At 44.8% G+C, this 26,033-nt stretch overlaps 1 protein-coding gene across 1 annotated transcript in view; it reads right to left on the bottom strand.

The window, feature by feature from the left end:
* Positions 1 to 26,033, bottom strand: part of PPFIA2 (PPFI scaffold protein A2) — a 2,034,471-nt gene that overhangs the window by 1,044,074 nt on the left and 964,364 nt on the right. The window contains exon 4 of the mRNA XM_078674230.1: positions 7,013 to 7,114. Coding sequence (XP_078530356.1) covers positions 7,013 to 7,114 — 102 coding nt within the window. The remainder of the gene's footprint in view (positions 1 to 7,012; positions 7,115 to 26,033) is intronic.

Genomic DNA, 26,033 nt, shown 5'->3' with positions numbered 1-26,033 from the left:
TTAGGATTTATAATAAAAACATAAATTAACACCTAATGACTTCCAAGTGTATGTCCACTACATTGCTAACAATGTGCTCCATTAGTACCCTATTCCTGCAGTGTAAATTGTTGAGCCATATAATCCCACATGTATTTAATATGGTATAAATATGGGCACCTAATCTGCCTGCTCACTCAATGTGTGCCAAAATGTTTTAGTTGCATGGTGCACCCTGTGAGTCTATCAGTTTTCTGAGAGTGTTCGATATGATGGCAAAATAAAAAAAAAATTGTACCGGAAATAGCTGTGCTTGACAAGACCAGACATATTGACTTTTTCCAGCTCCTGTATAAATACTGCTTTGATTACAGAGTCTAAATAGCTCTGGGAACCCGAACCACATAATAAATAAAGAAGTAGCACTTGAACAATGTTAAAATTGGTAACCAATCCAAGGAGTAATTTTTGGAGTATCAGACATGACTGGGCCTTATACATGATAGACCAAGGTTTGATCTACGAGGTCTCTTCATGTATATGGAGCATACTGCATTTTTGCTGTTTTTACCACAGTTTCATATTCCACCCGTACTCTGCCTGACTTTAAAGTACATTTTTCGGGGGCGTGGCCAAGATGGTGACCTGAGCAGACGTCCTTCCATCGGCTCCCCAGCCCCGAACCCCGTATTGACCTATTATTAGCGGAATACCCCCTCAAAACTCACCGATTCCACCTTCCCACATTTGGTGACACGGCGAGAAGCGTCTGCCCGGCTCCTGGTGAGGGGAACGAGGACCGGAGCCCCTTTCTGATCCTCCACGGCGCACCGGGCGAGGAGCGACTGTTATGGCGGCGATGACCTGAAACGCCCTGCGTGTCGGACCACTGTCCCGCATCCGTCCAGAGAGCAGAGGGGTGCAACGGCGTACCCGGAGGTGGAGACCGCAGCCCAGCAGTGACGGTTGGCCCTGGAGGCGCTGGGGCCCACTGAACACTGTACCTGGTGGTGGCCTGGCCTCTCTGGGCCTACCCGACCTTGGAGTGAAGCCTGTGGTCTCAGGACTGGTCCAGCTTTGAGAGGAACTCCACTGACCGCCCTCCCTTGGACGAGAACCCCCGGCTGTATGCCCGACTGGAGTGGCCGGTCCCCGGAGCACCATGCCCAGCGGCAACTGGCATAGGAGCATTGAACGTCCGACGGAGGTGAGCAGCGGGCAGTCGCCAAAATTGAGCCCCCGGCTTCGGGCCTAACCCCGGTGCCAGGTAGAACCACGCCTGCCACGCGGATCCGGGGGGCAGACTCCGGAGGAGAGGGGGAGAGAGATCTTTCAATCCGAGGCTAACTCCCCCCTGACGTGTGCTGCCCTGAGGGACGGCGGCAGACGGAGAGGCCTGCGCACGCTGCACAAGGGGGCCTTCCAAATGTAGTCCCCGGCGCTGGGCCTAGACTGACATCGGCAGAGACGGGTCCTCGGCCTGCACGTCTGGGGACTGGATCCTCCCGGTGGGCCCTCCGACACACATACACCCAGCACTTGAAGACCCTGTTGCTGCTGAGCCGGGGAGCCCTACCCTTCGTGGTTGGCGCCACAGCACTGTCTTGGAGTGGAACGCCCGGGTGCCGCCGACGCTGAGGGGGGACTCAAGATCCGCCATAGCGACTGCACGCGGTGCAGGCCTTTCCGCGGACTGCTTCCGGACTTACCTGCTATCCACGCCACGGCGGCCCTGATCCCGGGGGCCCAGGCATCGAGGAAACGCCAGCTGACGCTTCTCGGGGGTCGGCCCCCCTCTCCGGGCGGACTAGGGTGCTGAAAGAGACTGGGCTGCGCTGCGGTGGCCCCCGAGGGACACAGGTCCCTGCGGCCCTAGAGATCTCTGGACCCGACAGCGGTATGGCTTGCGGGGGGCGCAAAGCCAATCGCACAATAACCGAAATGCTCAGCAAAAACGTCCCTAAAGGGGGGAAAACACAGGCGCCCCCCTCGCCAACGACCGAAGCCACTGGACAACATCGAGAGGAAGGAGAGGCGCCCATTACGAGGTCCTTCCTCGAATCCCTTTTTAACACCCTGCGGGAAGATTTCTAAACACTGAAGCAGGACTTGGCTGGAGAGCAGCGAGAACTCCGCAGGGACATTGACGGGCTGGGAGAGCGAGTGGCCGCAGTGGAAGATGCTGACCATACCCGCAGTGAAGAGCTAGCTCACCTTCAGCAGGAGGTTCTCCGCCTTCAGGAACAACAAGTGGACTTACAGGCACAGGCGGAGGACCTCGAGAACCGCTCCCGGAGAAACAACATTCGGGTCCGGTGTGTGCCGTCAAAGGCAGAGGGGAATAGCATCACTTGCTACCTACAAGACCTCTTCAGAGACATACTTGGGGAACCACCTGAATTCGTCATCCGCATCGACCGTGCACATAGAGTGGGCATGACGAGGCGTGCACCGGCCCCACCACCAGACATCCTGGCATACCTCCCAGATTTCCCCCTGAAGGAACGGATTTTACAGGTAGCCCGCCAGAATCAACCTCTGCAGTTCTGGGGTGACTCCATTGCTCTATTCCAGGACTTATCGGCCATCACGCTGCAGAAGAGGCGATCTTTCAAAGTGGACACGACATTTCTGCGCGACAATCAAGTGCCATACTCCTGGGGTCATCCTTTTCGCCTTGTCTTCAAATGGCAGGGGTCTTTGCACCAACTCCGCTCTCTTAGTGACACATGCGCTCTAAAGAAAATCCACCTGCCGAATGACGAGGAGTCTGGGGAGGCTTCCCCTCGCAGGTCGCAGGATGGGCCCACACAGCACAACCGCGATGGCTGGCAGCGAGTTCGACGACGGCGTCAATCGAAAGCGCACCTCAAACCTGACCCGGAGACATTGGCCCAGGAGCAAGCAGCGGCCGTCCAGGAGGTGGTCAAGGACACTACAGCTGCACCCTAAGAGGACTCCAATTTAGGGGGACACCTATAATGCTTTGCCTAGACGGGTGGGATGGGCCGGGGAGCCAGAGGGGTTGCCACAGCCACGTTTCCTTACATGATGACATGCTACGGACCTGGACTTTGTTCTAACAGGCCAGAGACTATGGTTTGCACTCGAGTTTTTCACGTTGGGGTGGGGGTGGGGGGATGGAGGTTGCAGTTGAGGGAGGGGGCTGAGGATTCTGAAGTTGGGGTTAGGGTGGTCACTGGGAGGGGTGGAGGGGAGGCGTGGGGAGTGGGTGGGTCGTCCAGTGCTCTGAACAGGTCTCAGATACAGGGGGTACAAGTCCACGCCAAACGCCACTCAGGCGGGGAAATGGCATTTTAGTCTCCACTGTCCCACATGCCACCTACAACCTTTAAGATTCTGTCCCTTAATGTTCGGGGCTTAAATAATCCAGTAAAACGGCGCGCCATACTGTCCCACTTAGAAAACACTCACGCAGATATTTGGATATCTGGAAGCAACTTAAAGTGGCAAGGAAACTCCTAGCAGCCCTGCACATGGACCGGGCGGAGTACACGGCGCTGAGATTGCGGCACGCTTACTATACTGGAGGGGACAAATGTGGCCGTCTCCTAGCGAATAGGCTGCGGGTAGCGCGCCAACGGCACCTGGTGAAGGAACTCTCTGGGTCCGATGGGGCCGTGGTCACGGAGGATGCCCAAATCGCGGACACCTTCCGCAGCTTCTACGCGGCTCTTTACACAAGTAGCCCTCTAGACGACCTAGCAGCTGAGGAATATCTAGACTCGGTCGCTCTCCCCTCCCTGACTCCATCACAGGTGGAATACCTAGACAGAGATATCCGCATAGAGGAAGTGATCTCCGCCATTGCCAAACTCAAACATGGGAAGGCTCCAGAGCCAGACGGTTACACGTCCCTCTTTTACAAAACATTTTGCACGACGCTGGCACCGATTCTCACTCGCCTCTTCAATTCCTTTTCAGCTCCAGGCGCCATTCCACCTGACCTCCTGCGGGCGTCCCTTACAGTCATCCCCAAGCCGGGTAAAGATAGTACCAAGTGCGGCTCCTATAGGCCGATATCTCTCCTAAATGTGGATCTTAAGTTATCTACCGGGATCCTGGCAGCTAGACTGGCCCCCCTCCTGCCGGGACTCATAGATCCAGACCAGGCGGGGTTTATCCCCGGACGACAGATGGTAGACAACACCAAGCGAATCGTCCATCTCATAGAAAAAGCCTCCCGGATCCCTGGGGAGAGGTTGATGCTGGCGGTGGACGCTGAAAAGGCATTTGACCGAGTACATTGGCCATACCTAGAAAAGGTCCCAACGAAAGTCGGTATTGGAGAAAAATTTCGCTCCCTCGTATTTAATTGTTACAAATTCCCTGCGGCAGTGGTGCGCGTGAATGGTTACAGCTCGCAGAGCTTCCCCATCGAGAGAGGCACGAGTCAGGGGTGCCCGCTGTCGCCCCTCCTTTTTGCTTTATATATGGAGCCATTCGCCCAGAGAATCCGTCAGACCCCAGCGTCAACGGGGGTGAAGTTTGGCGGTTTCACCCACACTATCAGTCTCTACGCAGACGACGCCATACTGTCGTTAAAGAATCCACGGACGGCCCTCCCGGCCTGCATCGCGGAGATAGACACCTTTGCAAAGGTTGCGGGATTCAAAATGAACTTAGATAAATCCATAGCCCTGGATCTGTCCCTTGCTCCCGCCACCAGAACTTTCTTGCAGGACCTCTTCCCTCTACAATGGTCGTCAGACCTCGTGCCATATCTAGGGATCCAGCTGGCCCCTACTTTGCTGGCCATGGTGAGGGCCAATTATGCCACACTCCATGGGAAGATCCAAGAGGAGTTGAGAAGTTGGAGACACAGCACCCTTTCTTGGCTTGGCAGAATTGCTGCAGTCAAAATGACCGTCCTCCCCCAGATTCTCTATTTGTTCAGAGCACTACCATTGCAGCCGCCTCTGGGCTGGATTCAGCAGACGCAGGCAGATCTTTCGCGCTACATCTGGCAAGGTCGGAAACCCAGGCTAAAGAGGACACTATCCACTCTGGCCCCAGAGGCCGGGGGACTAGGGATACCGGATCTGCGCAAATACTTTCAGGCAGCACAGCTATGTTATCTGGTGGAATGGAGCAAGTGGGAGTCGGACAAACACTGGCTCTTCCAGGACCAGGCAGTAGCAGGGCACCCGCTCCAGGAAGTACCCTTCCTACGCAAAGCCCACCGGCCCGCTAACCTTTACGCTTCATTTGTCACGAGAGTTCCCCTGAGGGTGTGGGACGCTACCAATACCATATACAAACTCACAACTTTCCATTCGCCACTTACACCACTGGTCGGCAACCCAGATTTCACTCCGGGGCTGGACAAGGGAGCCTTCACACGCTGGCGGCCCGCAGGGTGTCGTTTCCTCTACCATATCTATGGTCTAGATGGCTTCATCCCCGTCCCACTCTTTAAACAGGAATACACGTTACCAGAGACAGAACGGCTGCGCTACATGCAGGTCCGTCACTGGGCGCTGCACCCACAAGTGAGAGAGACGGCTGACAGGAAACTCCTACCCTATGAACAGTGGCTTGCATCCCGCACTTCGGACGCCAAACTTATAACAGATCTTTACAGATTCTTGCAACCACCATCCACGCACCTCCATAACCCAGGCCGGGAACGCTGGGAACGGGAACTGGGTAGGCAGTTGAGTCATAAAGAATGGGACCAGATTTCATATAGAGCCAGGCACTCAGCATTCCACACAGGGCTAACAGAAACACTGACCAAGGTATCTACATACTGGTATTATACCCCGGAACGGATACATGAGATGGACCGCAGCAAGCCCAAAACCTGTTGGCGGGAATGTGGGCAGGTAGGCACACTAACACACATCTTGTGGGACTGTCCGCTTTTACACTCTTACTGGAAACAGGTGATAGATGACATTGACGCCCATTTTAAGACCGAACTGCCCCGCTTCCCTGCCTACATTCTACTGGGGCTCCCTAACCGATTGATGTACCCCTTGCGCTCCCGTAGGGGATGCCAGATTGCCATCGCCCTAGGTTCTGCGGTGCAGAATATACTTACACATTGGCGCACTTCTACGATTCCTTCACTTACGTGGTGGTTCATAGGCTGTGGCATGTGCTGGGGATGGAGAAGTTGTCCCTTACCTTAGCTGGAGATATAGACCAGTTTGATGAACTTTGGCAGCCATTCCACTCCCTGTTGGCCACTGAATTTAAAGAAATTACCTGCCCGAGATATCTTCGCCTATTACGACTCACAGCACCTGAAGGGGGGATCCCTAACCTGGCTCCGCATGGGAGGTCCCTCCAAAGTGGTAGCAGGAAGATTCGAGGCGGGATAGGCCTGAGCACTGGACGGAGGGAGGGGGGATGGGAGGGGTTGGGGAGTTTGGGGTTCAGGGGGGGTCTATTCAGAGGGAGTTTTTTTCATTATTGCAGCACTGTCTATACCGGTATAATTCTGCTGGCTGGATTATTTTTGGACAGCCATCAGGAGGGCTTTCGAGCCCCACACGTGCTTCTATCCATCGCAGACCCATATCTCACATGCAATGTATGCTTTGTTTCTTTGTGCTGCTTCAATAAAAATGATTTAAACCTAAAGTAAATTTTTCAACAGCTTCCCAACATCCTATCTCGGCCTAGCCTGCGCTTTTGGAAACTGCAAAAATAATAAAAATAAGGTAGTTGAACATATGGTGCCTCGTGGAACATGAATACACCAGTGAGTTTTGCCCTCCTGCATAGAAAGGATATAATGAAGCAATTTTGTAGAAAGATTTTAGTGTTAGACTGCTGTTTCTTCAAAGAATAAAATCACACGTTACCATCTCAGAACAAAATCAATCACATCATCTACCCCTGGGCAAATTGTAGGTTTTGTTACTGAAATATACCTGTTAAATAATGGAGTGGAATTCTGGCATTTATTTTAGGTAAGGACTAGCAGCTTTAAATGCAGCTCCCAGTGAGCTGCAACAATACCATTTCTTGTTCACCTCAAAAACGTCCAGCTCGCACTTACTCTTGTGTTGTTTCTTTCTGCTTTCAGTTCTGAAATCTCCTCTTCCTTCTCAAGCAGCTGTTCCCTGCATGCATTCAACTCCTTTGTCAGTGCAGCAAACTCCTACAAAACATAAATCAACATAACCACTATTTATCATTCAATCGAAACCTATTCTGAGAAAAACACATGCGCTTTTTCATTTGCCCCCATTGTTTACAGTTTCTGTGTACAATTCTGGCACTGTGAACCTCAATAATATGCACTTTCAAACGGTCAAGCAAGATAATGGGTTTTAAAACTGTTATTCCAGTTGGAGAGGTTCTCTGTGCATCCATAGTGGGAAAAAAGTACAAAACACTTCAGCTAAAGAGAGTAAAGTGAGGTACTCGTCACGCGCGAAGTATTTTCTGAAAGACCCAAAGCTTTTTCTGAAAAATGAACCAAGCACAGTCACTGGCTGCCTCCGTTGTTTGAGGTCTTGCTCTTCTGATAGGAGCTCCCCCAAGGTGCAGAGCTGGAGCAGTGCAATTGTGGCTCCAACCTACCTTAATTACATAGGCCACATATATGTGTACTTATGGCCTTATATATTTGAGTTATCTTAACATTACTTATGAACACAGCACACTTGAATATACAAAGCGCACTTACTATATATCCTCGACATTTATGTGTGCATATTAACGTTTCCTTTACAAATAACGGTGAATTGCAGTTCTCATATTTATTTGCAGGTGTGGTTTAAATAACGTTATTAATCTCTATGCATTCACTTTAATAAAATTTTGCATTTATTATATAATGGGAAATGTATTTACTCAAATAGTATTTTACATTAATAAACATGACTGTCTGTATCTGTAATTACGCAGTAAAAACACTGAGATGCGTTCTATGCTAAAATTGACCAAAGGCCTTAAGCATTTGGGTTTCGCAACTTTTAACCTTCAGTGTGAATACTTGGTTTAGGGACAATGTTTTTCTTTCCTCTGCTGGTGCTGTGGTATGATCTAATGCACAAAGAAAGGTACATTGTGTGAACAAGATAGGGAAGCTTGAAGGGAGTGTTTTGAGCAAGATGATAAGACTAACGAGTAAAGGGAGGACTACTGTCTGTGCGGAATGAAGAGATGGAGTCCAATGACGTTCTGAATATGTGGCTTTGTGTTATGCAATATTCCTTTCTTAGATTAATTCTACAGAGGTTCTTCTATGCTGACAGCTTTCTATTTTATTGGATCCAAGCAGGGTTTCTTCAAGCAATAATTAGTGTAGGTTAGTTAAGGAGATTTCGTATTCCCCCATGATTTATAGGCTGGAGGACCGAAGCTTTCAACCTAACCATCAAGCAGTTTTTCTTATACTTTGTACTTTTGCTAAGGAATTCCTCATTTGTTTCTTGCTATTGAGGATAAACTTTGTGCGACCATTTGGCTCCCGTTGGTAATTTGCATTTCTATACTGTGTGTCAGACCTGGCATCCTTGGCATGGTTTCCCCTGACTCTTTGCCTCTACCTCCTGTGTTGTTGATGCTATGCTGGATTTTGTTTTGCTGGTTTAGATGCTTTGAGCCCTTTGCCGCTGCTGATCAGTGGCAGAGGGCAAGTGCTCCCTGTGTAAATTATTAAAGTGATTGGTCCTCCATAAATGGCATATTTGCTTTACCAGTAAGGTCTCTAGTAATGTGCACTGAGTTTGCCAGGGCTGGTAATCCATATGCCAATAGTGGGCTTGCAGCACTGATTATGCCATCCACATGAGTAGCCCTAAATATGGTCCCAGGCATGCCACTGCCGTGCCTGCGCGCAGTTTGTTAACTGCCATGTCGAGCTGGCAAGTGCCCACACTTGCCAGACCCTTTCTGTGCACGTAGGACACCCCTAGATCAGGACCAAGGTTTGGAGCGAGGGAGCACTCAGATGCGAAGCGGCTTGGAGATATGCGCATGGTTCAGCCTTTTGAAGTTGCACTACAGCTTTTAAGGTCAATATGGGTAGGGATCGTATTTCAATGGGAGTGGTCATCCCAGCTTCAAAAGCAAACCTTTAGGCGAAATGACCGATTGAGGAAAATTAGTACTGAAGAAAGCCTCACTGCTGTAACGCGTCTGCCACAGCGTTTCACAGACATTTGAACTAGGCATGGTGATCAATACCTTGGCAAAATAAACCTTATTGAAAATTCACCCGAGCAGTGTCGGACTCGTTGTTAATGTGAGTGGGTGTTGATTTGAGATAGATAGATAGATAGATAGATAGATAGATAGATAGATAGATAGATAGATAGATAGATAGATAGATAGATAGATAGATAGATAGAGACTGATAGATTGATAAAGCAATAGATGTATATATTCACTGAAAAAAAACAAAGGTTACAGGGACGTTATAGTTAGGCTTAGATTTCACTTGCAAAAAAACAGTGAAATTCAGCATTAGAGTTACCAGAGCTAACTATAACTTACGCCCCCACAATGCATTGCTTATGACCTCACATATTACGTCACTCATGATATGGTCAGTTTACCCACTGAGCTCTCCGAGCCTTCGGTAGGTAGAGCATGTGAACTCTTTGTAGCTCTTTGTATGCTGGCTCAGATAAACATAAGAGCGCGGCTTGGAGCCGGAGCAACATTCATTGTGCAGAAAGTGCAATGTAGATAACATTGCCGTGCTGCATGTACTAAAGTAAACACACATGCATTTCGCAAATCTGTATTACTGGAATTGAAACCACATCCTAAAATGTTTGCAGCTCCCTCTGTCTAAGAGCAATTCTGACTCCTGCAGTAGGTGGGGAGCTGGCAGGGACTGCAGGCCGTGAGGCTCCCGCCGGAGTCCCCAACAACCTGGCCATGCCCCAGGGGATGCCCCTTTTTCTTTTTTTAAACGCAGCCCCCCTTCCTAAAAAATAAAAAAATGACGCAACTCGCGCGAGGGCCCGCCACCTTTCTCCACTGCACTGTAAATGCACCTCTTGGCACGCTCCTGGTTAAGGGATGAAGTCCCCTTGACTGCTGAGGGTCCTTAGGGGCCAAGAAGACCTCCTGTTACCTCCAGTAAGCCCCATTGGGTTGTTAGTCCGGGGTGATGAATCATTACTCAAGCAACCACCCCAATCCTTGCCAGGATGAACTACGAATAGTCAAAAAATTAACCTCTGTTTAACCATCTGGTAGCTTGGCAAAAAAGCAGCAAAGCTTAAGATAGAGAAAATGTGTAAAGTATTTATGTAGCACTTGAACAGTAATAAAGTGAAAACCCAACAGCAGAAAAAATCTGGACCAATTTAGTACAATTGAGTAAATTGTAATAAAATATTTGACATCGAAAAAAATCTAATCAGTAGAACCAGAGTTATGATTTATTTAAGTTTAAAGTAAAAAATAGTGTCTAAAAGATTAAAGCACCAAACATGGACACCTAGATGTGCAAGACCAGGGCAAAGTCAAAAGATAGGATCGATAGTGATGGAGCGTGATTCGGATACACAAAGTGGATTGGGCCAGTCTCCGCTTACCTTCAGACTTTGAAGAAATGTTGATGAAAATTGTCAGAGAAAGTAATGTTCAGGGGGCAAGGCAATCAGGGGTGTCTGAGGAGGATGTGTAATCGTTGGGGAGATGCTGGACAAAGTTGTTGTGAGGGTTTCTATGTTGATACTTAGTCTCTTTTATGGAAGTCAAAAATTTCCTGCGGGACAAAGCTGTAGACTGTAGCTGATGAGGGCTACATGAGGCCGGATACCCCTTCTGCAAGAAGCTGCTGAACAGGATATGCTACTACGGAGAAAATTTTATCCGGATTTACCGCAAAGTTATGTTGCGGATCAGCGAGCAGGTAGATACTGGTCCCCTCTCAGTTCTCAGAGCATTTTTTGTCAGAAAAATGTGCAAGTCCCTGTTTTATAGTTGGGCTATCTGGGCACCTTTAACTCCACTTCTAAGGTTCCAAGACTGGAGGGGGAGCACCTGGATGGTAAGGTGTCTCTCGGGAAGTCCTGGGTTCTAGCAGAAAAGCAGGTCTTAAGCAGCAGAGCAATCCTCTGAGGGCACACGGCAGGCTTCAGGCAGCAGGGCAGTCCTCCGTGAGCGTTTCAGCAGGTCCAGAAGTAAACTGAAGAGTGGGGCTGAGGGTCCTAATTTTGTACCTGGAGCCAGCTTTCAAGAGGAAGAAACTTCTGGAGTTTCCCCCCCACAGAAGTGTATGAATTTCATGCCTCCCTGCCCTGGTCCTAGGATGTCTGGGGGCACAAAAGGCTAGTGTGAAGTTTTGTGTGTGCGCTGAGGCAGTACCTTTAAAGTGCAAGTGGAATATGCACAGCTCCGCCCCCTCCTCCTGTCAGGATGGCCCTTCCTGCCAAAACCCAGTCTCCTTACTGTGTGGTTGTCTAGGAGGATCTCACAATTGCCAACTGCCAACTACACCTAATCATTTCACCCAGAAACAGGTAACAGGTAGCATATGGTTAAGACACGAAAATGCCAACTTTCTAAAAGTATGAAAGATGAGGGACTGTGAAGCCCCTAAAGCCAAATGCACAGCTTCGTGCCGCTTTTTGCGTGCACCTTATTCGTTAAGCAACTTTTAGCTTTAATCCACAGTATACCAAGCTTTAAACATGTTTAAACTCTTCTAAATCAACTTTTTGTTATCTCCGTTTTATCCAGATATTCAACACTCGAAGTATAGTATGCCAATTTCCAAGTTTCTTATATTCAAACTATGCCTATCCAGGCCTTATAGAAAGAATATGATTGATGCAAAAAGTTCATCGCAAGCAGTCTTTAATGTTTCATATAAAGATACCCAATGCATTTCGGGCTGCCATGTGCCCTTCGTCGGGGGTCACTACAAATTAAACATAAGCATGAATGAATTAATAACAATTCTCTTACTGCGTGCACAATGTTACAACAAAATTCCTCAATTTCATTTCCTCCGTTTTGCATGTATAATAAAAACATTACTGCAAACTGCATAGTGTCACTGAGTCTCCCTCTTGTTTAATGAAGCTTCCCATCTCGTGCCTCCCTGCTCAGGATGTAATCCCATTTTCAAATCCACTGTTTATAAAATGAATTGGTCACAGTGTTACTCCCACCCCTCCACTCTCTAACCTTCTGTGCTCATAACTGTTTCGTAGTTTCTCTGAGGAAAACCCCTCCTTTTTAACGTCAAGTCTGTAAATTTGAAAGCATGAGCATTGCTACATTTTTATTTCAATCTGACATTAACCCGTTTACAGCTAGAAATCCCTATTACACGCGTCCTCAAGATCCCAAATATCTAAGTCTCCCACCATTTCGCATACCTGCTTGACTGTTGAAGCGTCTCCCTTCCTCGTCCTGATTACTCCCAGCTGTTAGAGAGTTTCCCTTCCTCCCGTTCTTAAATCATTGCACCCCTGCTTTCTCTCTTCCCATTGGCTCAAAACCTAAAGCTTCCTGTTCCTTCCCGCCTTAGTTGCAAAAAAGGACTACATTGCCCAGAATACAATTCTGCAGTACAAAATACATTCCATCTTTGTTTGTTTAATAAATGAATGTCTCAGTCTTTAAAACGTTCTCAAATTCAATTGCTGTTAGTGCATGTAATTCATTCGAACCCCATGCGATGAACTTTGATGTTTTTTCAAGTGTTTTCGTAATCTCCAAGCGCTCTTCTGATGAATATTTCTTTTCTTACGACGGGTGCAATCCCTAGGTAGGGCTGTGGTTATAACAATTGTGGTGAGATGGGGGAATGCACACCTTGTTTAACCGCTTTTTTTCTACATATTTTTCTGCAACTTCACTTTTATCCATCCTTCGTCGTGATTGCGTGCAGATTGGCTGGAGGCATGCCCTGCTGCCACTAGTTACACAAACTATGAAAGATGAGGGACTGTGAAGCCCCTAAAGCCAAATGCACAGCTTCGTGCCGCTTTTTGCGTGAAGTTGCAGAAAAATATGTAGAAAAAAAGCGGTTAAACAAGGTGTGCATTCCCCCATCTCACCACAATTGTTATAACCACAGCCCTACCTAGGGATTGCACCCGTCGTAAGAAAAGAAATATTCATCAGAAGAGCGCTTGGAGATTACGAAAACACTTGAAAAAACATCAAAGTTCATCGCATGGGGTTCGAATGAATTACATGCACTAACAGCAATTGAATTTGAGAACGTTTTAAAGACTGAGACATTCATTTATTAAACAAACAAAGATGGAATGTATTTTGTACTGCAGAATTGTATTCTGGGCAATGTAGTCCTTTTTTGCAACTAAGGCGGGAAGGAACAGGAAGCTTTAGGTTTTGAGCCAATGGGAAGAGAGAAAGCAGGGGTGCAATGATTTAAGAACGGGAGGAAGGGAAACTCTCTAACAGCTGGGAGTAATCAGGACGAGGAAGGGAGACGCTTCAACAGTCAAGCAGGTATGCGAAATGGTGGGAGACTTAGATATTTGGGATCTTGAGGACGCGTGTAATAGGGATTTCTAGCTGTAAACGGGTTAATGTCAGATTGAAATAAAAATGTAGCAATGCTCATGCTTTCAAATTTACAGACTTGACGTTAAAAAGGAGGGGTTTTCCTCAGAGAAACTACGAAACAGTTATGAGCACAGAAGGTTAGAGAGTGGAGGGGTGGGAGTAACACTGTGACCAATTCATTTTATAAACAGTGGATTTGAAAATGGGATTACATCCTGAGCAGGGAGGCACGAGATGGGAAGCTTCATTAAACAAGAGGGAGACTCAGTGACACTATGCAGTTTGCAGTAATGTTTTTATTATACATGCAAAACGGAGGAAATGAAATTGAGGAATTTTGTTGTAACATTGTGCACGCAGTAAGAGAATTGTTATTAATTCATTCATGCTTATGTTTAATTTGTAGTGACCCCCGACGAAGGGCACATGGCAGCCCGAAATGCATTGGGTATCTTTATATGAAACATTAAAGACTGCTTGCGATGAACTTTTTGCATCAATCATATTCTTTCTATAAGGCCTGGATAGGCATAGTTTGAATATAAGAAACTTGGAAATTGGCATACTATACTTCGAGTGTTGAATATCTGGATAAAACGGAGATAACAAAAAGTTGATTTAGAAGAGTTTAAACATGTTTAAAGCTTGGTATACTGTGGATTAAAGCTAAAAGTTGCTTAACGAATAAGGTGCACGCAAAAAGCGGCACGAAGCTGTGCATTTGGCTTTAGGGGCTTCACAGTCCCTCATCTTTCATAGTTTGTGTAACTAGTGGCAGCAGGGCATGCCTCCAGCCAATCTGCACGCAATCACGACGAAGGATGGATAAAAGTGAAGTTGCAGAAAAATATGTAGAAAAAAAGCGGTTAAACAAGGTGTGCATTCCCCCATCTCACCACAACTTTCTAAAAGTGCCATTTTCAGAATTGTGACTTAAAATGCAACTTTACCATTAAAGAGGATTTTAAATTACAATTTCCTAAACACCAAACATGTTATTCCCACCTGCTTCCAAACAAAAGTTATCACTTATTGAATGAAATATTGTAACCCAATTTTATCCTATGGGAGAGGTAGGTCTCACAGTAGTGGAAAACTAATTTGAGAGTTTTGCAGTACCAGGACATGTAAAACTTAAAAGGTAAAACTTTTTAATTACACTGCACCCTGTCTTATGAGTTGTTTAGGGCCTACCTTAGGGGTGACATATGTATTAAGTAGATTTAGGCTTGGTAAGGTTTTTTTTATCAGATCGAATTGTCAGTTCAAAACTGCACACAAGCTGCAAGTGTGCACATGAGACATGTTTTAAAGAGCTACTGAAGTGAGTGGCACAATGATTGAGTGACAATAAGTGCTTCAGGCCCATTAGTAGCATTTAGTTTACAGGCTGTGGGTATGTGGTAAATCCCTTTTCTAGGAACTTATAAGTAAGTTAAGTATGCCGATCAGGTGCCAGTTCTACCATGTTTTAGGGAGTGAGCTCAAGCACTTTAGCACTTGTTAGCAGTGGTAAAGTGCAGAGAGTTCTAAGGCCAACTAAAACAAATTCAACATAACAGGAGAAAAGGCAAACATTTTGGGGGACGACCACTCTAAGACCGACAGGTCTAATAACCAGGATCTAAATGACCCCATCAGTGCCAGTGATTCTATACTCTGTGGTACCAAATGCTGTGGTGCTGCGCTAACTGCACAGTCATGGGCTGATGTTGACAATATTTAAATCGACTGCAATATGCATATTTCTTATTAACACCATCAAAAACAGTGTTCTGATTGTCTCATCAGAGACAGAATCAGCATATCAGTTGAAAACTATAGGTTAGATATTCAGAAAGAGTGATTGCATTTAGGCATCTCTTTAAACTTATAATTGTCTTTGTAAAAGTATTGTTTAATGGATGATCCACTCTATAACAGTTTGAGAGCACCATGTATGTGTTGGAGTCCTCGTTTAGTGCTAGCGAACAAAATATTGGAGCAGTATAACTGAATGAGGTTGTCACACAGAGGACAAAACATGCTACTTGTCAGTTAAGGATAAGACTAAAAGCCACCATTGGTGTGAAGACCAACATGCAAAATGGCCTCAAAATATACAAAGCCCTACATTTGCTCAAGAAAGAATAATACTTTTAAGAAACACCGCATAGACTGAATTCGTCCACTCCTATTTCCTCTCAGTGAACGTGAACTGCGCTCAAACTATTAGAAACTATTAGAATACATAAAACTTTTTCAAATGAATCAAAAAAGATAAGCGTGCTCTCCGAAGACACTTGGCTGTAAACCAGATCCTGCAATGCCTGCTACACCTCCACTTATCCTGAGCAGACCAAGACAAGACCACATGGTCCTGAAAGCCTCTTCTTTTAAGATTACAATGTGGCACCATCAATATGTGGCTATCCGGTACGCTTCTCAATGCACAGTTCAATAGTTCAATAGTTAGCCTCAACCTCGATAGAGAGTGTGTGTGACTATAAAGACTGTGTGTCCCCATCACAGGAGTGGAGCCAGTCCACGCGACTCTCGGATGCTTTGCTCACGTTTGACACTTGTTTATTGGTGGCCTTTGGGCCGACAGGCCAGCCCTAACAGAGCTGCTTTAACTAAGGTTTTGTATTCACATTCGAACCTAACGAGAGAGGACATTGTCTGAAATCACACAACTATTTGTTTCTTTATAAGACCAGCCTATAATTGCTTTCCTTTTAAAGGGAATACTCTTGCCCATCATAATAAATTTCAGTTTCATGGCAGCGGCATTAGACCTTCATAAAAAACAAGCAGTGAATGTTTTATCACCAGGAGTTCGAAAGTATGCTTTAACTTAGCCTCTGGTTGTTTCCTCATGACACATGAAACAGAACTGTTGTCACTGGGTAAATGTATAAACACATTTGGGCCTGAAAGCAGCTGCCTAGGTCTCCAAGTTCAAGAAAGCTGCATATTTAAGTTAATATCAACCTCAAAAGACTTCGATTCTTATAAAATACCTACTAATTACTAACTTATTAAACTTGACACCTAGAAAACTCATCAAAAGAACTACTTACAAATGCAATTTCTAGTTGTGAGATATGTGTACAACCTAACACTGGGCCCACACACAACAATCACCTACGATGAAAAATACAAAGCAATGTACATATGTGCAGCACACAAGTTCAAACACCTTCAGCGAATTGTATGTGGCACAATGGGCCATAGGCTCTCATTACGAGTGGACTTTAAGGGCAATATGTATCAAAATCCTCTTTTGCGATTCTCAAATAGCGATTTTTTGCGAATCGCTATTTGAGAATCGCAAAATGCTATGTATGTAGGATTTGCAATACATTTTGCGAATCCTACATATTCCTTAATTGCAAATCTCAAATTGCGATTTGCAATTAAGGAATACCTCCCCATTCATTCCTATGGGCCTGGAGGCCCATAGGATTGAATAGTAAGACATTCTCAATTTGCGATTCTCAATTAGAGAATCGCAAATTGAGAATGTAATTTCAAGGGTGCCAGGGTGTCAAAAGAACACCCTGTTGCACCCCTGAAATAAGCATGAATGCACATGTGGTGCACAAACATGCCCTACGGGGATGTATGTGCTTCATGTTGCACTTTGAAAAATGCAAAAAAGTGAATTTTTCAAAGAAATCGCAAATTACCAACAACTTCAAGTTGGTGGTAATTTGCGATTCCTTATGGCCAAATTGCACTCTTTTGGTGCTTCTTACATTGTATTTAAGGAATTGTAGAATTTGCGATTCCTTAAATGCAATCGCAAAATAAGGAATTGCAAATTTTGTGATCCCTTATTTTGCACGCAGATTTGCCTTCATACACACAATTTAGCAAAACTGCGATCGCAAAGGCCGAAATTCACAGAATTTCAGCGTTTGCAATCGCAATTTTGCTTGATACATATGGCACTTAATTCCAATAGGGTTGGTAAGTGTACAGCCTCAGGTACACCACACATCGGTGTGCTTTCTTCCACAGATTTCGGTTGCTGAAAGCCACCGAAAACTCCAGGCGAAAATCCAGGGCAAAATAAGGAATTAGGATTATTGCTGCAATTACTAATAATGGGCCTAATTTTCTCCATTGAAGGTACACCAGTGACCCCTAACTCCACAGGTGGGGAAATAGAAACTTCCAAATGAGGGCTGTAGTGTTTGAATTCGAGTGTTTTTCAATGCTGTAACACTTAAAAAAACAATTGTGGGTTGCGGGAGATAATCATCAAACTCTAATACGAAACTACTATTTATTATAAATCATATCACTATGTGATATTCAATCCAGAGTAACATCGCATTACATATTTAGGTATATTTATGCCATACTGGTAAGAATATGCGTGCCTCAAATAATAATGTTAGTGCCACAAAGTCGTGTGAAAGTTTTCTCTATTACTCTTTGGAACTGGGCACAAACAATGAAGGTAATACCCAAGAGAGTGCCACCAAGGTTATGCGGCTGCTGATCAGGACAAGTTGATTTTTGTGGCTGTGCCACCATTGCACTGTGTCATTCTCATCAAAGAACTGTGAAATAAGAGTGATATTCTGGAACATTTCCTGATGCATATTTACTATGCTTCTGAAGTGCTGGCATGCAAGCGAGAATGAACAGATGCCAGTACATTATCTTATCTCAAACTGTTGTAGTGAAGCGATTGACCAGGTTATTGTTTGTAACCATTTGGCATAAACAATTCATGCACGAATAGACAGTGTACTACCAGCTGGTTTCACTGCTCTCCCAGGGAAGGGAGCTGGGCAATGGTACTCATGAATCCAACCTTCCCTTTCTGCAGCAATGAAATACATGTGATAGTGCATGTTTTCTTAGGGCATGTGTTAAGTATATGTGCATATCTATATATGTACGCATACTTATATATATACACACACACAAACTATATGACAGTATTAATGCTCAAACCATAATCTTCAGAGGGGCCCTCAGCATGCCAATTCGTACATGCCCCTGGGTTAGCTGCCGTCAGGGGGCGAAATGTTAAAATAAGGCATCATCTGTAAAAGAAAGTACACATGCACACATAAATATTATACTACAGTGCATACTGACAGCAACAGGTCACTATTGGTATCACTTGATTACACTCAACAGGCTTAGTAGAGCAGATATCATTCAGTTATTACCAGCTGTTTCAGAAACTAAAATCATATGCATGTTTGTATAAATATTACTTTCTTAAAAATATCATCTACCTATGATTGTTTAGTTCATCATGTGAAGCAGTATATTCCATAAAACAGTTTAAATCTGATTCAATACCAATTATCGAATTTCTAACACTAACCTCTTATAACAGATCCCCAAAGACAAGAATTCACCTTTCCATAACCTACAAAAATCATAATTCAGGATTCAAAAAGATAATCCTTCAAAGGCCTTATAATCACTAGCTTTCAAGGCAGGCGGATTATAAACCCTGTTTTAAACCAACTGCCATCAACAACATTATGCCCCCTTCCGTGGCTTCAGAGTCTCCCTCTCGCATACATGCCAACATTTTAGAGCAGACAAGTGGGAGATTAAAAAAAATACAATAGTCTGGAGAAAGTACTTTTCTACTGACATATAAGAGCAGAGGCAATCTGCCTGACCCTGGTCTATTGGTATGTCTGGTGACAGACAATCAGCATTTTATTTTTGGCAGTTTAGTAACAGCGCAAACAAAATCCGAGTTCTAACCTCTGCTTTTGTTTGCCCTATGTAGAACTGGCAAAAATAAAATGTCAAGGAATGTCACATGCTCTAATCTCCCCCTCCAAGAATTAAGGACAAAACGTAAAGCTTTGCGTGAGAGGTAATTCTTGGAGGGGGATTGAAGCCTGAATGATGGGCATTATCATTTCATTGTTGGCAGTTTTACAAATCTCCGAATCCGGTTTCTCCATGCAGGAATTGGGAGGTGGGAGACTAGTCTTGAAATCGGTTGTCTTGTGCCTGAATTGGAACGCATCTGACCGGTTTGCAACTCCGAAGACTTTTGCAAAACATGAGGTGGGTTTCCAAGTGTCCCTGAGGTTGACTAGTGTGCTCAGCAACCTAAACCCCTGGGCACCGTGTCCATTTACAGAAGCATCTGCTTTCCGGTGACCCCCGAAGCTGTGCTTTGGGCTACTTGTAGTCCAGACCCCAAGCAGTGATTCCACTGAAGATTACTGGCCTACACTCCACGAGTGTTCCATGGGCTGGTATTTTAAGATTCCTCTCGAGGTCCCTACGCGATCCCTGGTCCGTTAGCCTGTGGGTCCCTGTGAAGGCAACTTTAACTTTCAGTAGGATTACCTGGTTGCTCCAGACGTGCCCTGACTCTCCATTGCTTGGGGAGTCCCCAGAACCTTGCTGGTCCTCACTGAAGCATCTTTTCTCTAATTGTGTGGGTTGCAGTTGCCAAGGCTGGTTGGTGTTCAATCTGGACACTGACTACCCCAACACTCGACATCCTTCGTGGGATAGCTTGCCTGTGGACTTTGATAATCATTGACGTCTCCTGGTCCCTGTCGCTGCAGAGTCAAGCTTCACCTCTTCTCACCTGAAACACCCGACATCGGTGGGCATTTGTTTACCGAGCCACTGGTCACTGGCAAATGACCCGGACTCTGTCCCCTCTGCTTTCAGGTTCTTCTCAGCTTCGATCCAGGCTTGGATCACCCTGGACACTTTTCCTCTTCATGGCAGCAGCACTTTGCAGCATCTCGCCATTGAAAACAACGAAGATTCCAGACACCATTTGACACCTATGCACCCGGCTTCCCTAGGTTAGGTAACACAAGTACTCCGGTGCTCACATGGGTGTTGGCCTTAGAACCTTCTATGTCTGAAAGGGTTTGCTCAAAGTACTCTCCTAAGTGTCCTTAATCTTTAAAATTCCAACAGTGACTTTCCCATAGGATTGTACGGAGCTCACGGCTGTGTTCTCACACTGCACGCGTCCCCCGTGGGTCCCCTGTGTCACTACCTTGGGTGGTTCCTTGGGGTCCCAGCGATTCTAAGTGCCCTAGACACTGTGTCTAGTCAATTCGTGGTTGTTATACCACTTTCTTAGTATATGGTTCGGTCTCCCCCTGGAGCCCCCTGTGTATTGTGCTGTCGTTCTAGTACGGTAATATTGTGTGCCTTGTTCTCTAATCTCATAAAGAGGTTAGTAGAGAGTGTTTAGTAACAAATACATATATTCTTTATACCTTGTGTGGTTCCTCTTCCATTTGGTCATTCAGGAGGTTATAGACTGGTAAAACAAGCCTCTTTACATTCCTTCAAGACATAGCCTGAAGGCTGTTCTCCATAGCTACCACAAGGATAGCTTTTAATAAAGGTTGTCTTTAACCTAATCATCAATAAGGGTTGTTTGGACTGGTACAAGGTGCCCACTATAACTAGTGGTCAGCATATACCAGGCCAACTTCTCACAATCAGACTAGCTCTTGGAGTCACTCAGAGAATTCTGAGCCCAAATGCGGGTTCAATCCCTCTGACTCAGGTGGGAGGGCAGCAACACAGCATGGTAGCAGTCCAGCAAGGTATAAGTCCAGCAGTGCAGCAGTCCCACAGAGTTTCAGTCTTTTCAGCAACACAACAGTCCTTTTTCCTGGTAGAGTCTTCACAGGTCCAGAGGTGTACTGAAGAGTTGGTGTCTGAGGTCCAATATTTATACCAGGGGCCTCCTATGAAGTCGGAGAAGCTTATAGAGGTTTCTCTTTGAAATACACAGGATTCCTGCCTCCCCTGCCCTGGCCCCAGACTAATTAGAGGGGTATGCAGCCCTTTTTGTTGAGGCAGGAGACAGCCTGTTCAAATGTCAGTAGGACTGTGCCCAGCTCTGCCCTCTCACCCTGCCAGCGATGGCCCATCCAGCCACACTTAAGAACTCTATTGTGTGTGGCTGACTAGGAATAAACAAAGCCCTACTGTCAGCTACAACCAGTCATGTGACCCAGTCACATGCTGCTGCTACTAAATGGCTGAGAAAGGAAAATGTCAGCCTTCTAAAATTGAAATTTTCAAAACTAATTTAAAATCTGACTTTACCATAAGGAGAACATTTCCTTACAATTCCAAAGACACAAAACATGAACTGGTTACCTGTTCCCATTTGGAAGTTACAGCTTATTAAATGTAATAATGTAATTATAATGTTATCCCATGGGAGAGGTAGGCCTTGCAGTAGTGAAAAACGAATTTAAGAGTTTTTCACTACCTAGACATGTAAGATGTAAAGGTACAGTTTCAGCTTTTTAAATACACTGCTCTCTTCCCTCTGGGCTTCCAGGGATTGCGCTTTGGGCGACATAAATGTATTGAAAAAGAAGGTTTGGGCATGGCAAAAGGTTCATTTTGGGAGGTCGAAATGGCAGTATAAATCTGCACATGCAGGCTGCAATGTCAGGTCTAAAACATGTTTTAAGGCCTACTTCAGTGGGTGACACAATCAGTACTGCAGGCCAATTAGCATTTAATTTACAGTCCCATAGTACCACTTTACTAGGGACTGAAAAGTAAATTAACTATGCCAATTGGGTATAAGACAATTTTACCATGTTTAGCAGAGAGTGCACAAGCACTTTAGCAGTGGTAAAGTGGTAAAGTGTGCAGAGTCCCAAGGCCAACAAAAAAAAACGAATTCATCAAAAATAGGAGGATTTCAAATGTTTGGGGATGACTCTACAGAAAGGGCCAAGTCCAACATCTGGAATAACTGAAACTGAAGAAACCTATATCCAAGCAGTTTTTTAGATTGACTAATGACTATACAAATTGTCAGCACTGAAACCTGTTATGTGGATGTATTGTTCTCATACACATTAATTTTGAATGCCCATAAATTCTGGCTCGATGATTCTATTTGATGGGTGGATGACCCACATCTGCAATTACAATGACAGTGTTCTTATGGCTTCTCCACAACTATCTCTTCTGCACCTGCCCACAACTACACTTCAGCTATCCTAAGTCCTCTTCCCTTGCTCCTCCTCATTTGTTCCATGGAACGTCCGGCTTTTTATTTGCTTAACATGTTAGGCATATCTTCCTTAAGATCCTATCTAGAGGAGTTTCAATTTCTTTTGTTTCATTGTAAATTACTACAAACATATAATAGCTACAGGCAATAATAGAAAAGTTGATCTTATCCAGTCAATGTCAACCAAACAGAATCATAGGCAGAAACTGATGCACAGATACAATCCATTTGTCACTCTTCATAGTTTGCATACAAATCTGTCTCCGAAGACCACCAAGGTTTCTTAAAAACAAGAGAACTCAAAGGTCAAAGTAGGTGCAGGGGCTGAGAGAAACGCTTCTTCGAAGCTCCCAAATGTTCCTATTTGCAGATTATAAAATCTACTAGCATGAATAAAAGCATTAAAGACGTATTTGGAGAAAGCAGACATGAAAAGGTGAAGTTGGATCTAGGCATGCAAATCACCTAATTCACTCTTAGGCAAAAATATCATATCATAAATAAGTGAAACCCACACCCACTCACATTTGTGAAAATCAGGTTTGAAATCTTACAAAAGGCGTACAAAACCCTATATTGTGCTGATATCTGGGCCGCCATTTCCTTAGTTAGTGTTGTAAAGACAGTAGCTCCTATGCTAGGAGCATGGCATTCCTAGTCGACTAACATTTTCGTGAATATAGACTTCAGTCATTCAAGTTCTTTATTAGACCTTTGTGGTGAAAATACAGTGGAACAATGTAATCAACTGAAACTGCTGCTGTGGGATCTCTGTGGTAGACTCAAAATGACTTTTTCCTGAAATGACTACAGAAGAAATGCGTCAATCTACAAAATTTACACCTTCCTTTCAGTTTTTAGGAACAGTAGGCATAAACTTCATAACATCAAGATGTGCATTAAAGCCAAAGAGAGGATGTACATTAATTTAACTAATGGATTTATGTACTATTTATATCAAACTTACATCTTTCCTAGTATCTAAAGCAATAAAGTATCCAAGGGAAACATATTATGACCTGGTAAAATCACCACAATGCATCGAACATCTGTTGCACCAGAAATATTTGTCTGAGGTTATTTGTAAAAGTGGTCATTTTTTCATATGTGCCTTTCTTATGATACTCGAAAATAACCATCCACTTAGTTTCATTGTATTTGTTTCTTTTATAGTCTACGTAGCGGTCAACAAACATAAATATATTAGTAATATTCAACCACATACGAAATAAACGAAAAGTAAATTTAATATAGATGTAAAAATGCTTTAAAAGAAATTATAAAGGCGATAACAACCACATGCGTTCTCAGGGGAAACAATATGCGGCATAAATTCCTTAGCAGTTGTAATAGTTGTGTTAATTAATGAATTATATAACTTTATAAAGTACTACAAATGCCCAATACTGCAACCTGGTGCTAATAACTGGCCTGAACCTGACGGATGTATGACGTTACAACGCAGGCTATTACAACGCCTGCCTTTACAACAAGGTTTTTACATCGCAATCCATTACAATGCATAGTGCTTTTGGCTGTTAGATAGTGAATAGTTTAATTTACTATTCCACCTCCAGTCCCCGTGGACACTAGGGAAGGTTATTGGATAGTAAATTAACCTATTCCCTATCCTAGAGCGCCCCCCAGCGCAATGCGTTGTAATAGTTTGCGTTGTAATGACCGCGTTGTAATGGTAGTGCGTTGTAAAAGTTTCGTCGTAAAGGTTGTTTACCGCTCCGACGGACGTCACCTGGTCTCTAAATTATATGTCGCCATCAGGAAACAGCGAGATGCACCGGCAAGTCGTGTGCGCGAACAATGGAACGTCGAGCTCGGCATCACCATATCTGATGAGCAATGGGCCTACTGTTGTGGCGTGACTGCCAATATCTCGTCTAGCTGCCGTCTAAAAATCATACACTATAAATTCATGCAAAGATTCTACTATACCCCGGCTAGGAAATTCAGATTCCGATTAGCGGAGGACGATAGATGTGCTCGCTGCCGGGCGGCGGGGGCCGATTTCCTCCACTTGGCATGGGAATGTGGGGCCATTCATGAATATTGGGTACAGGTCCATGACGCCCTACAGGTCATGACTGAAGATGCTGTGTTGTTTGACCCCGTAGTGATGCTTTTGGGGTATACTAAGGAGGTGCCGGCACTTTATCGTAGATTTGTGGACGTGGTTCTACTGCTGGCAAAACGGCGGGTGGCCTGCTGTTGGGGTCGGGGCAGGGTGCCACAGTTCAAGGACTGGCTGGGAGATGTCATTTATTGTCAGGACCAATACAATGTGTATGCTGAAATGATGCCTGGCGCTGTAGGCCTAAGGACTTCTGGAGCCCGTTGCAGGTATACTTACTGACCAGGGTTGTGCAGGATTCTGAATCGGAGAGTGAAGATCGGGCTGGGATTGGTTAGGAGCGCGTCGCTTACTGGAAAACCAGCTATACCTATCGGATGACATGCATTACAACGGATAGGGCTGTTTCTATGCCCTGCTAATATGAAGCTTGAGTGGGTCATGCTGTATAGTCACTGGGGGTATGGTGATTGGCCGCTGAGTGCTTTTTTGGGGGTGCTGGGGGTACCTCAGCCGAGCAAGTTTCGAACTGTGGGTGGACATTAACTACATGGGTACTAGTGGCCTGTATTGACGTGTGCATACCTTAGTTCCGCATTACTGTGGTTCCTAACTGTTCTATGCTAATGTGTTGTACACTGCTTGCTTGCAGACTATCTGTTCTTGCGTTTGCCTATATTGGACTGTGCCCAGGCATGGAAACGAGACTTTTAACATCTGCTGCTGTACTGTATTGTCCCTGTAACTACGCCTGATTTGTGTATGCACCTCTGATGTCACCTGCTTTTTCTTCCAATAAAGGTTTAAAAAAAAAAAAAAAAAAAAAAAGGTTGTTTACCGAACCTGACATGTGCTAGCAGCAAAAGAAGGCGGCAAAGGAGCAAGAGTCCAATGGAGATTACTTTTGCCATCAACATGGGACGTGAACATTTTTTCGATGAGCCAATTTTAAATATGAGCAACATAAAATAATGTGCCCCCCATCTTCTGAAGAGTATAGTAACATTGATTCGGAATTTTACCTAACCGTCTCCTTGTTCAGAGGTTTAGACACAGCCACCTAGTCCTTAATAACAAAATAAGTAACTGTATTTTGGGCTTGAAAGGTAGCGTTGTGTAATCCTCAAGTTGTCCATTCCAATGGTACATTCAAAGTGCTCCAGTAGAAAAAAAACGTGCGGTCCTGATATCCAAAATAATATAACACAGTTGTCCTTGAGTGACTTTCCTTCTATATAGAACCCATCAAAAAATAGATCTTGCAAAAATACTGTGAATTACACTCACAATGTCAGGGGTCTGGTTAGCAGTACCAATATTATCATAGGATGAAGCATCCCTATTTGTTGATAGGATATGGAGCAGGTTACTTGCCTGTTTCCCAGGATCTGTTGCTTTCTATGTAGTCAATTACTCATGGGAAACATCTTCCCACTGAGTAATCATGTTTAATGTAATCCCACAAATCAGGATCTA

The sequence above is a fragment of the Lissotriton helveticus genome, chromosome 1_1 (assembly GCF_964261635.1).
Source record: "Lissotriton helveticus chromosome 1_1, aLisHel1.1, whole genome shotgun sequence".
In the NCBI taxonomy this organism is placed as follows: domain Eukaryota; kingdom Metazoa; phylum Chordata; class Amphibia; order Caudata; family Salamandridae; genus Lissotriton; species Lissotriton helveticus.
The sequence above is the reverse complement of the archived record's forward strand: the minus strand, read 5'-3'. Positions and strand labels throughout refer to the sequence as shown.